The 14304-nt window shown below is 39.7% G+C and overlaps 1 protein-coding gene across 1 annotated transcript; it reads left to right on the forward strand.

The window, feature by feature from the left end:
* Positions 1-7415: 7415 nt before the first annotated feature.
* On the forward strand, positions 7416-11144 carry RASL11A (RAS like family 11 member A). Its single transcript, XM_030199387.1, has 4 exons — positions 7416-7708; positions 8135-8191; positions 8298-8377; positions 9621-11144. Exons 1-4 carry the CDS (start codon positions 7588-7590, stop codon positions 10086-10088), a joined length of 726 nt encoding a protein of 241 aa, XP_030055247.1. The 5' UTR covers positions 7416-7587; the 3' UTR covers positions 10089-11144.
* The last annotated feature ends 3160 nt before the right edge of the window (positions 11145-14304 follow it).

Genomic DNA, 14304 nt, shown 5'->3' on the forward strand with positions numbered 1-14304 from the left:
AACAGGGATGACGATACAGATGTTCAAATATTTGAAAGGTATTAATCCGCAAATGAACCTTTTTCGGAGACGGGAATTTGGTAGAACTAGAGGACATGAATTGAGGTTGAAGGGGGGCAGACTCAGGACTAATGTCAGGAAGTATTTTTTCATGGAGAGGGTGGTGGATATGTGGAATGCCCTCCCGTGGAGGTGGTGGAGATGAAAACGGTAATGGAATTCAAACATGCGTGGGATAAACACAAAGGAATCCTGTTTAGAAGGAATGGTTCCGTGGAATCTTAGCGGAGATTGGGTGGTGATGCTGGTAAATGAGAAACAAAATGGCTGCTGGGCAGACTTCTACGGTCTATGCCCTGATTGGACTGAATAGATAGGGATGGGCTTTAGTGTAAATTTTAAGGGGCTTTGACGTTAGCTTCAGAACTTAGTACAAGAACAGTGCTGGGTAGACTTCTACGGTCTGTGCCCTGAGAAAGGCAAGGACAAATCAAACTCGGGTATACATATAAAGTATCACATACCATGTAAATGAGTTTATTTTGTCGGGTAGACTGGATGGACCGTACAGATCTTTATCTGCCGTCATTTACTATGTTACTATGTTAATGGCTGGCGGTAAGGTCGCAGACCCAAAATGGACATGCGGCAAAATCAAAATTGCTGCACGTCCATTTTTAGCAAAAATTTTAAAAAGGCCTTTTTTTACAGGCACGCTGAAAAATGGATTGGCACACGCCCAAAACCCACGTCTACACTACCACAAGCCATTTTTCAGCTCACCTTAGTAAAAGGACCCCTTTATTAATCAAGATGTTGGTGTTTTAACTTCAGAGACATCCATTGCTGCTAAGCAGGGACAATACTCCTGCTGAATTTAGGTGTTTCAGTGCGCACCTGGCAGGATCAATAGGACTTGAACCAGTAAACTGCAGAACAGTTGCATATCCTAACTTTCTCCACAAGCACAGTAGCCATTTTATTAAATTTAACAAACTTCAAGTATATTATATCAACACAACTTCCTTTTTGCTTCTCAAAAAATATTGGCAATTTACTCTGCCAGGAATGATTTGCTTTGTGCTCATGCTGAGTTCTTTTTATTATTAGTGTATGAGCACAGTGGTATCTCCACATTCATTTTCCACATCCTAAAGCTTACAGGTCAATAGTTATATGGTGCAGTTATGTGCATTTTAAACAGTGGTAACTCCATTAGCCTGAAACCATTTTGCTGATATAACCCATGTTCAAAGAATCTTTGGTAATTGCACTTTATAGTATTTTATATTACTGCATACCTTGATTAGACCTGTGGGCAATGCTATAACATAAACTAAGACATTGTTGGATAAGTTAAAAAAAAATATCCATAACATGAATCAATTTAAACTTTTGAGAAACAGTAACCTATTGGCTACAGTAGTACATAAGTACATAAGTAATGCCATACTGGGAAAAGACCAAGGGTCCATCGAGCCCAGCATCCTGTCCACGACAGCGGCCAATCCAGGCCAAGGGCACCTGGCAAGCTTCCCAAACGTACAAACATTCTATACATGTTATTCCTGGAATTTTGGATTTTTCCAAGTCCGTTTAGTAGCGGTTTAGTAGGTTGAGAACCAGGGTTCAATTAATACTGATGCTCCTTAGCTCATCTGTGCCTCAGGTACAAACTTAGGGTCCCTCTTACTAAGGTGCGTTAATGGATTTAGTGCATGCTAAATGCTAAGAAGCCCATAGGAATAAAATGGGCTTCTTAGCATATGCTAATCATTAGCATGCTAAATCCATTAGTGCACCTTAGTAAAAGGAGCCCTTAGACCACTTGGACAGGGAAATAACTTGGGCACCTGCTTCTGCATCACTTGAGCTCAGATTTGTAAAAGGTGACCCTGTTTCAATTATAATTATTTCATGTGATTGTTTAATGAGTTATGAAGAGGAAGCTATGTTTTGATGTGATTGCACCACAACAGCATCAGCATTACCTGTGTGTGTGTAAGTGACTGTGCTTCTTTGGATTATGAGAACAAAATCAAAGACAATGATCCCTACCAATAATTTGCACCTATTCCTTGAGGCTATATATAGATTTTAAAGCTTTTCAAATACCCAAAGAGAAGTATATATATATATTTTTGTTACATTTGTACCCCGCGCTTTCCCACTCATGGCAGGCTCAATGCAGCTACTATTGTCTTATGGTAGAAGGCTTTCCCCACCACTCATACGCCTCCCCTTTTATCTTGAAAAAACAGTGGTTTCTGAAACTAATCCTTGGGACAACCCAGCCAACCTAGTTTTCAGGATATCCATGACAAATATTCACGAGATAGATTTGCAACACTTGCCTATCTCTCCTCCCTCCCTTTGTGCGGGCACGCTAGGCATACCTTTGCTGGCAGCCAATAAATGGACCCTCACCACTTCCAACGTCTTGCTCTGAGCAGCATGCTGAAACTTCTCACACATGCTGGAGAAGTCCCAGCCTGCTGCTCAGAGCTGGAAACAAGGAGTGGGGAGCAGCAGCAGTCTATTTACTTGGCTGGCAGGGCTCAGCATCCCCACCAGCAAAGTAAAAGAGAATTCAGCAGGGGGCCTAAGCCGAGCCTGGGAGAGCCTGCTCCAGCACACCACTGGGAACACCCTAATCCCATCCTAATCCTACCTCCGCAATGCCCCCAACATGCCCCCTTGTGATTTGGACACATTGCAGATGAAATGCATAGATAAACGTCTGCAAAATAGGTTTTGAAAATACCGATTTGGATGTTTTGAGAAAAAAGTTGATCCAAATGGTGCTTTATGACAGTTTTTGGACTTTTTCTTTTTCAAAAATGAGCCCCATAGTAATTTATGTAACTTTGTAAGTCTATGTGCTTTGAAAATGAGCCTCCAAGAAACCTAAATTCTGTTTTATCTCACTGCGCCACTGCTGCCAAACTACAGGCAAGATAATCATTTTATAATCTGAAATCAGTGGTAAAATGTATTCTGCAGGGTCGCCAGGATCTTGTAAGTTCTGTTTTCCAGGATGAAAACTGCATTGTAGATCCAAGGCCTAGAAGACTGAAGAATTCACACTTAGCACACGGCTTGCTGCAAATGTTAAAATAACCTATGGGAACTAAGCCTGCAGGCTTTCAAAAATGCAAATTTCCTAACAGTTACTAATTAAACATTCCTACACCATATCACACTCAGAATGTGTATTTACTCAAAATGTTCGATACAAAACTAAGCAAATTTTCCTCTTTATGAAATACCCCACAAATGCTAAAGCAATAGCAGTCATATCTTATAACTTGACAATGCAGTGCATTTCTGGTAGCCATTCTAGTCCCGCAGAAAAGTGGCACATTTAATAGATTATTAAATCTTGCAATGTCAAGACCATGTTCCTTTTTCAGAAAAAATTATCACAACTTACTAATTCAACAATAAAATGGTAGAGTGAAACTCCCATATTCCATGCATTATAAAAAGCTTAATTATAGATAAACACAAGTTTTATACCTTAATATAGTTTTAAATTAGTATAACTCTTGTTTGCATGGATGAGCATCAGGTGGATTAATTTAAGTAAATTTGAACAGTGTGGGGCAGAGCCTGAGGCCAGCTTGAGCTGGGGGGCTGACTGGCACAGTAACCCACTTATTCAGCACTCACTCTCAATAATACAGTATAGTATAGAATCTTAAAGCGTCTTTTACTAAGGCGCTCTCACGTTTTTAGTGCGTGCTAAAACAGTGTGCACGCTAATTGTTAGAGACACCCATAGGAATACATTGCTGTCTCTGTTTAGCGCGCCCACAATTTTAGCGCGTGCCAAAAACGCGAGCGCACCTTAGTAAAAGACCCTCTAGTTCTGAACCAAAGGATTTACAATGGGACAGTGCTCAGCATCAACTGTAATCAGGCAGAAAGAGGAAAAATAGTTACGATTGACTTTAGTGACTGAAATGTAAATAGGATTTCTTGGAATTAATTTTCTTATTTATTTACAATATATCACTTTTCTTTACAAGCAAGATTTATGCTTCAAAGTGTGCATTTAAAAACAGTGATGATACCAATCTATGCTCATACATACATACAATTGACAAGGAATCAAAAATAAACCTACTGACTTACACGTGTCTCTTCCTGGGTCCGTTTGAAACCATAAAAACAACCTTGCTGTGACAGCCTACTGTAAATACTATAATCATGTAAATATGCATGCTCTGCTTCTAAAAAATGCGTTCTGCCACGTTTTTAAAGGTTTTAAGCTGTTTTGAGATATTTTTAGATATAATTTTGCAGTGTGTTTGGTGAGTATGGAAAGGCAAACATCCGAGGACTGTTTGCTACTTAGCTTTCAGTTTTGAGTACTCCCCCCCCCCCCCCATGGAATACCTTGGCCGACAGCATTGCCACAGACCTCCATATGCACACAGCATGGGTGTGAGACCTTTTAAAACTCATTTTTATTTATCTTTCACAATTGCCTTGGTGCCAGCATTTTAGAATGTTTTCAAGAGTATGGATACATTTGTTTTTACCCTTTTCCCATCTTTTAGAAGCAACAGATCACGCATATTTACATGATTACAGTATTTAAGGTAGGCTGTCATAGCAAGTTTGTTTTTGTGGTTTCAAACAGACCCAGGAAGAGACACAAGTAAATCAGCAGGTTTATTTTTGTTTCCATGTCCATTTTATGTATGTATGAGCCTAGAGTGGTATTATCACTATTTTTAAATGTACACTTTTTTCAAGAGATACTAATCTAGTAACATTTTACTTCTTTTTAGCTATAATCAGCATTGGTGAAGTTTGTAGTTTTACACCAGCTGAGTAAGCCATCTTCTATGTTTTTACTGGTTGCACTTAGCTAGACATTTTATGTGTTTGTTTTATCAAATGGTTTATGTATTAACTTGCATTGTGTCAACTATTTATTTAATCAATTAAACATCAGTTTATTTTATGTATTTAGATGTGCTTCAAGTACTATTTCAACATGTGTTATGTGGCTCAGCATTCATAGATTTATATTTATTTTATTGGACTTTTTATCATTTTGTTTCTATGTTCAATGCTGCAGTTTCATTGCCCTTGAAGCAGCCTGTACTTCTATCAAAACATGGCCATGTCAAGGCTCTTGTTTGTGAGTCCTTAGAGCTTTGAACCACCAATAAAAGACTGTTTTTCGTCAAAAGGTCTCCTTTCTTTTTTTCTGTTCCACCTTGGATCTAGTGGACTGGTTGCCTTCTTGTTTTCTCACACCTCTACAGTGGAAATGTGCACAGTTTAACAGGCTACTCACCACATTACCTACTGTTTGGTTGCAACCTTGGGATGTTATCTCTGCGTCAACTATCAAAGAAGAAGCGTACTAGATGCTAGATGATTTATTTATAATGACGTTTGTATCCTGCATTATCCCAAACAGAGTTCAGGTTCAATGTGGCTAACAATCCAAACAATTTAGTACATACAAATTATAGTTATAAATTTTCTGATAAGGGGAAAATGTTGAGTAAATCTTCTATATACAGCCATATGAAACTTTACCAAAATTAGTTTATGAATTATTTTACAAGGTTGTATTGTGTAACAATCATCAAGTTTTAAGCAATTATACATGATAAAGTTTATCTGAAATAACGCTAAATGTGGCCTGTGCAGTAGCTGAAAAAACTTCAAGGTGAAATAAAAAAAAATTACAGAAAAGACACTATTGACAGAAGATTCAGAGCTGCACTAATAGATGCCAGTGATAGGGTTCCCCTTCAGGGTAGATGTCTGGGAGTCTATTCCCAGAAATTATGAAGATATTTGAACTTCATGAGAATACTTTTGGAATATGTTCAAAATCTGGGGCGATAAAGGTAGTACACTTTAACCATATTATGTTGAAAACTCTAAATTCCCCTGAGATTGAAATTTGATGAGTGCAAAATTCTAAAATGCCAGAGGAAAATGAGTCAGATTGTGATTAAATGTGGTTAGTACTAGGTGACTCAGGAATTACAGATGACAAGAGTAGCCCTGAACCTGCGACTCTAAGATAAAAGACAAAAAGAAAGAGACATTGAAATTCCTAAAAGCAGTGGCATTTCTAGATAGAAATATTTGGGATGGCAACAGTGGGTCAAGCTAGGTATGGGGGTGGCAGGACAAAATGACATTTCCACACATCAAAGCTTGTGGTGGTGGTGGTGGTGGTGGGTAAATCTTTCTTATATGCACCCTTCTCCTCCACTGCTAACTCCAGCCTCCGTTCCTTTTATCTTGCTGCACCATATGCCTGGAACAGACTTCCTGAGCCGGCCCGGTACGTCAAGCTCCATCTCTGGCCGTCTTCAAATCTATGCTAAAAGCCCACCTTTTTGATACTGCTTTTAACTCCTAACCCTTATTCACTTTGTTCAGAACCCTTATTTTATCATCCAATATTCCCGTATATCATTTGTCCTGTGTCTGTCCTAATTAGATTGTAAGCTCTGTCCAGCAGGGACTGTCTCTTCATGTTCAAGTGTACAGCACTGCGTACGTCTAGTAGTAGCTGCTGCACCCAGAGAGGGGAAGAGAGGAAACTGTTGGACCTGAGTGGAGCCTGTGCTCAGGACTACTTTTATCCAGTGTTTTTCTTTTTTTAAGAAAAAAAAGGTGTTCTTATTCAAGGCCCACCTTAGGGGATGGTGTGACTACCCATAGCTCCACCCCACAGTAGCCACATACCCCGTTACCAAAAGCAGAGCATACAAAAGGACAAACATTGTTGCAATTAAATTACTAGCCCGCGTTCGAACAAAAAAAAAAAACACCGGGATTAACCGTAAGAGGGAAGGTAGGATTTGCTAAAGGTGTTCCCTAGTTTATATGTAGAAGTGAGTATATGATGCTATCCAAGTGTTCCCACCCAGTGATTCTCTGCCTGCCCTAGGAGCACACACTTCACAGGGATTTTCATTACAACAAGCACTCGCGCACCGTCACCGTGCATGCGCTGTGCGCAGAGCGGACAGCCTAGTCCTTCCGTCAGTATTGCTTGCTGTTTAATGGCTTGCGCATACCTCGAGCTGCGCTTCACGGCCATTTTGCTTTATCTCAAATAAGGAGGATCCTGTTCCTAATCACTTTCTTGCCTTGCCTTTATCCAACAGAACCGCTAAAGCGTTAACTCCTCTCTCCCGCCCCATCAATCACATCCCCATCCGGAACGTGACGCGCAAAGAGCGTCAGAGAATGGTGGCTAACGTCGCTCTCTCTGGCTTCCGTCCTGCTTTTCGGAGGTACCGCCCCCTCTTTGCCTTTTCTAATAAAGGGGAGGTGCCTGCTGAGACGCGAGCGCGAGCGCCGCTTTAAAAGCTCGGCATCCTGCACTGCTGCTGGCAGCAAGTTACTGCAAGTTTAGTGCAAAACGCTGGATCTACAGCTGCGGGAGGGAGAAGACACTGGTAGCTCAGCGGGAAGCCCGCACGTCGGCGCTCTACTGTACCATTTTCCCATTCACTTGAGAGAAGACAGCGAAGAGTGTTTTCCTTTCCATCTTCCATTTAAAAGTGGGGTTGCAGGTCGGATTTTTCCGTTCCCATGCGTCTGCCGAACATGTCCACTAACTTCTTGTTAACACCGATCCCGGAGTCCTCAGATCAGGTCATTAGCAAGGACATCAAACTGGCCATCCTAGGGTCAAGCAACGTAGGGAAAACGGGTACGTATCCGGCTTGGAGTGGGGAAAGTACCCCATCTGTACTCCCAACATCAGTATCACAGTGGCTTTCTCAGTACCTGTAGCACTCGCATGCTCCAAATTCCAGAGATTGAAGCCAGAGGAGCCGACTTTTCAGAATGGTTGGTCAGCTAAATCCATCACACATTACCCCTCTTTGGATCCAGTGAAGGCATTTGCTCAATATGAGGGGTGCTTGAGCTTTAAGCATCCACAGTCCTGGCACATATGAACGATGCTTCTTTTATTAAAATACCTAGTATGTATAAATGGCTTTCAAATGTTTGGGAGTTCCTTATGTGTCTGTAATTGTATGAGCATCTGAAACCCCGAAACGCTCTAGTTCAATACTGTTAATACACATATACAGTAGGAGTAAAAGTAACCCAGTGCTGTATTCTTTTCCAGCTATGACTGTACGCTATCTAACCAAGAGGTTTATTGGGGATTATGAACCCAATACAGGTAAGAGTCTTTATGGCTTTGGTAAGAAAACTGAATTCCCAAATACAAATCAAAATGGAGAATTGTGACCATTCATACTGCCTTTTGTATTTTCTCTTCCCCTCAGGAAACTTGTATTCCAGACTTGTTAACATTGAGGGAGAGCAACTTTTCATACAAATTCAAGACACGCCAGGATACACTCAGGTACAGTGATAATACTTTAACCTTATTACTACACTGCAATATAATTTTGTTGTTAGAGTAACATTGTACTTTATATTAAACATTGATTAGGTTTAGATAGAAGCTGCTGTGCTTCATTAAATTATGCCTCTAAATGGCTACCAAATGTGGCTCTTGAAGATGCTGATAAAGTAGAAAGCTGTCCTATTCATCTTTAGTGGTGGAAAAAAAATACAAACCAGGTAGACCAGATTTATGGAGAATATAAATGTTTGTATAATAACCCTTTGAATTAAATTTAAAAAAAAAATTGAAAACATGTTTGGGATGGCCAGTGGGAGACTTGAGTTCAGTTCCCAAACCCAGCCTGTCCTCCTTAGCTGGGGATGTTAACTACTATAGCTGAACTACTTCCAAAAGGGGGGAGGGGGGCGCTAACTCTATTTATTGGGCTTTATTAACCACTTTTATGAAGATATTTACATAGGGTGGTATACAGCAGGTATAACACTACACAAAACTTAAAATTCTCTTAGCATAACAATAATAATATGATTTAATATAAGAATAAATATAATCAATGAGGTAAACTTGGTGATAGGCAAATTGAATCCTAATAATAGTAATATCATGACAGTGTCATAAATATACCAAACCCCAAAAGGTTTATACATGGGTATCTTTTGGGGTTTGGTGTAGCAACACATGGTGATATTCTATTGAGCTCTGGATTGATATTTTAGTGTCATAAATATACACATTAAAACTGCACAGTAGACCAATCAATATAACAAATATTGTAAATGTCAGTAGGGTACATACATAATAGGCAGCATGGAGGAACATTCATGTAACAGATATGATACATATGATTTCAGCACAATATAAATGAAACCCCTTAATAGGAAAAGGCCTGTGCATTTTTTTCTAATGTTGAGGAAAGAGTATTTTCTACTGTTCAAACAATAGTTCAAAATGATATTGCACCTGTTAAACCTTGAAAGCACTTGCAAAGTCCCAGCCAAAATCATGGGTGTGTATGTATATGTGTGTAATATCTATGTATCTATCTGGTGTTTTTTTTTACACCATCGGAGCTAATGTCTGTTATGTGCTGAGATGCTTAGAGACCCTTAATAAAATGGTTTAACAATTAGTGCAGGGTAATTATTGATAGCTGCTATGTGTATTTTGGAATGTAGAGAATATAGGTTTTTATTTTGAATGAACGCTCATCTCTATTATTTTAATGATTTGCTTGCAGGACCAAGAAGACTTCTTCCATGTCATGGACTCAATCTCTAAATGTGTGCAGTGGGCAGAGGGTTTTCTTCTAGTGTATTCAATCACGGACTACGCCAGCCATCAGGCAATTCGTCCTCTTTATCAGCAAATCCGAAAGGTCCATCCAGACTCTAAGATCCCCATTGTTATAGTAGGCAACAAAGGAGACCTTCTCCATGCCAGACAAGTCCAAGCTGCTGAAGGGATACAGTTGGCCAATGAACTTGGCAGCGTGTTTGTGGAAATCTCTACCAGTGAGAGCTGCCAGGATGTCAGTGACGTGTTTCAGCATTTATGCAAAGAGGTTAGCAAATTAAATCTCCACTGTAATGGTGAAAGGAGAAGAGCCTCTGTTATCCCCCGACCCAAGTCTCCTAACATGCAGGACCTGAAAAGACGCTTCAAACAGGCTCTGTCTTCCAAGGCCAAGGCAGTGTCTCTTGGATGATATGCAGCAAATGAACATTAAACATTTTTATTTTGTTTACAGTGAATTCAAAGTTTATTTTTATAAGATTATTATTTTTCCAGTTTCACATGGATGTTTTCTGAAGGAGCAGAAGCATTCCACCACAGAGATGGGATCAGGTAGTTAATTAACAGAGCTTACATTTTAAATGACTGTATTTTGCTCTTAAATTGTCCTTAAGAAAAATAGTTTTTTGCTAAAACTGTATCTTGTACCAAGATCCACTATGTTCAGAAACACAGGTGTGGAGATAGCCACAGAAGCGATATACTGTGTGCCATGTCTGACACTCAGCCACCAGGACCCTGAAGCAGCCTAAGCGAAATGTTGGCCATTGTTGGCCTGGGGGCGTGTACACAGTAGTAACGATGGCGCTTTGGCTCTGAATCACCACACCACAGTAGCGCTACAAAAGATAAGAGTTATTTCATATGAGAAATGCATTGACATTAAATGAAAGTTCCCACGGAAAGGTTTTTGCCAATGATGAACTCAAGCGATCATGTTTTTTTTATTTTGTTTTAGCTCTTAAGGTCATTTGGGACTTTGAGCTTAAGGCTTTTCCTTCCCTTTTAATAGAAGGGTGTATTTGTCACTTTTCAACATGTGGATTGTACATGCTGTTTGATTGTATCATCTTGTGCCAAGATCGCTTGGTAGTGTTGTAAGAACAAAAGAAGGATCTGTTTCTGAGGAGGAAATACTGACGTTTTATGCAGATGGAGTATCTTATTAATGTAGGATGATGCACTTTTCAGAAAAGGTATCCTCAATATGCCAAATTAGGGGTGGCTGTGTGCCAGTGGAGATTATTGTCCATGGAAAACAAAGACAGATAATCCCCTGGCACTGTCTGAATGTGTGGGGCATTTGTTGATTGGTGGTGATACTTATTTCAGGACTGTTACTTAAACCAAACCTGCAATATGTGACCATTTCTCTTTTATAAAATGTGCACTTAAAGTGCTTTGAGTAGCATTCCTGTAACAACATCAGCAAGTGCACTCTAATTGCATATATATCTCATCTTTTAAATAAAGCCTCTCATTTTTCCTACACTGGAAAGTAGCCTCTCATTTTTCCTACACTGGAAAGTTACCACTGTCTGTTCTTTAACTTATGGGAGGTACATTTGCCTGCTAAACTGGAACTGATGTATGAAGATATGTTACACAAACTGTATATTTAGCAGAGCTATAATACCTCGATGTCTATTTACAGCACAATATCCCTGTAATTCTACATAGTGCACTACAAGTTAGGTGTCAATTAGGTGACAAAGTGGAAGCTAAAAGCACTTAGGTACTCACTTATAGAATAACTGCAAAGGGGGTGTGCATGTGGGCGGAGCATGGGCAGGTCACACACTTACATAGAATAATTGCAAAGGGAGGCATGCATGTGAGCAGGGCATGGGCAGGTCACACACTTAGGTACTAAGAGAATAATTGCAAAGAGGTGTGCATGTGGGTGGAGCATGGGTGGGTCACACTCAGGCACTAACTTATAGAATGATTCCATAGGGGGCAGGCAAGTGGGCGGGTCACACAAAGGCACTAACTTATAGAATAACTGCAAAAGGGGCGTGTATATGGGAGAGGCATAAGCGGGTCACACAGTTCGGCACCAAACTTATAGAATGCAGTTGTTGTGTGCCTAGATACCAATATTTAGGCACCAACATTTACACCTGCTTTTTACATAGTGTAACTATTGGTGGTCAAATACCAACTTAGGCTCTATTCTGTAATGGAATCTGGGTGCTCAAATGCTGTTACAGAAAACTATCTTTGCACACAGATTTTGGGTGCATGATAGGGGATTGGATTTGATATATCACCTTTCTGTGGTTACAATCAAAGTGGTTTATGTCTGTACAACTGAAGAGCAAGTGACACTTCCTCGAGTGACACTTGGACCAGTGTTATATTGTCAAACATGACACATAACCACGTGACACTATCATGCATCAGTTACTGAAGTGTTATTTTTTTAAGCGAGCGACACATAGTAAAATGAACCGTAGGAGTAATAACAGAAACAAAGTATAAAGTCCATGAAATGTTTGTTTATTAATGCCTTCACTGAAAGCATACAAATGTTTGTCAAATTTAAACAAATATAACACCATGGTTTTACAAATAAATAGATGCTGTTCACTTTAAACATTCAAATTGATTTTTATAAGCAATGGTAGACAGAAGTTTTTCAATTAATACTATTCTTAGAGTACTCTTGAATTCAATTTATAATCTGAGAATTAAAATTTTTATATTTCTTTGACCTTTGGCTGTCTCCCTGACCATCAGAAACTCTGAAATATAAGGCAAACTGGAGTCCTTCACATAGATATTTTAAAAAGGATGGATGGTGATCTGTGTTTGGAAGTTAAACCACCATTGCAATGCTGTTGCTCACTGCCATAGCCCTCTTAAGAGACACTTAGTCACGTGACACAAGCTTAAATGTCACAAATGGAATTGACACATGCTCAGGTGACGCATGTGAAATGTCATACTTGACAAACAGAGACGCGTCAAAAAGTCATGTGCTTATATGTTTGATGTGCTCAATTGGCGCACACTCAACTGACCGACAATGGTGGTACTCATTTAGGTACTTATTTTGTACCTGGGGCAGTGGAGGGTTGAGTGACTTGCCCAGAGTCACGAGGAGCTGCAGTGGGAATTCAACCCAGTTCCCCAGGTTCTCAGGCTGCTGCATTAACCGTTAGGCTACTCTTCCACTCCATAATCTTTAGTGCTCTTTATAGAATTTGCCCTCAGTGGACTAGATTCTATAAATGGCATTGAAAAAAATAGTGCTTACCACTATTCTATAAACTACGCTTACAGTTAGGTGCAGTATATAGAATCGCTTAGTGTCGGGACCTGGTTGTATCTTGGCCTGGTTTACATTATTTCTTTCTGGCAGGGTCGTTTCAGTTGCTTCTTTGAGTGTTTTTTCTCTGGTGAATTTCTGGTTACCTGTGGAGCCCCACGAGGATCGGTTTTGTCTATTTAGCATCTTTTCAAGTCCATTAGCCACACTTCTACAAGACTATAATATTTGTTTTTTCTTTTATGCCAATGACATCCTCATATTGTTTCCATCCTCTTATTTTTCTCTTGATCTGGCTCGACTAGAGACAGCCCTGTGGGCACTGGCTGCTTGGCTATCTGCACATAAGCTAATACTGAATACCTTGGAAACTATGGTGTCCTGGATCACTGGATTATACAAAGACCCTAATCCAACTCCCACTCTTTGATGTCCTGTTATCTACAGTGCACTCATTCTGTTACGTAGGCATCATAGTTTCTGTTCTCTCTTTTGAACAGCAAATTTTTCAAGTGGTTTGCAAAGGCTTTTTTTGGCTTTGGCATATCGGAATTATCTCTCTTTTTCCTCTATACACATTATTAGACTATTGCAACACGATTTATGTCGGTATTTCTCAATCTCAGTTCAGGCATCTGCAAACCCTTAAATTCAGCAATTCATCTGTTATTTCAGGTTACAAAGTATGATTACATCACTCCGCTCTATCTGCAGGTACATTGGCTTCCCAGAAAGTACCAGATCTTGTTCAAGATTTTAGCCATTACCGATAAGGTATTGCATTCAGGATCCTCTCTTTCTTTCCACTCTGGTTATCCCATATACCCCTAGCTGCTCACTCCATTCTATGGATGCACATCGCATGTTTTATCCTTCATTGAAGTCTGCTCACTATGAGACCACCAGGTTGTCAGACCTAGCCATTGGAATAATCTTCCCTCTGCTATTAAATCTGAGCTCTCCCTGCCCATATTTAAGACATTATTAAAAACCCACTTTTTTCAACTGGTAAATGATTCAACAGATATTTTTAGGATGCACCAACCTTCCCTTCTCCTCCCTTCTCTTCCCCCTCTTCTCTGTTCTCCCTTGTCCTGTTTGCCTGATTAATTTATGAGTGCTTTTGTATTCTGTCCTATTTGATTTGTATTTTCATTCTTTGCTGCTTTATTTGATGTACATGTAAACCGCCTTGACCTTTTATTAGTAAAGGCGGTATATCAAATCTTACAAGAAATAATAAACATTTAGGCTTGACCACTTACACCAACAAAAGCTTGGTGGAAATCCCCATGTGCAAATTAAGTGTGGACCCAGCTACTTCTATAACAACATACGTACATTTTAGGAACAC

Source organism: Microcaecilia unicolor, chromosome 4, assembly GCF_901765095.1.
Source record: "Microcaecilia unicolor chromosome 4, aMicUni1.1, whole genome shotgun sequence".
NCBI lineage: Eukaryota > Metazoa > Chordata > Amphibia > Gymnophiona > Siphonopidae > Microcaecilia > Microcaecilia unicolor.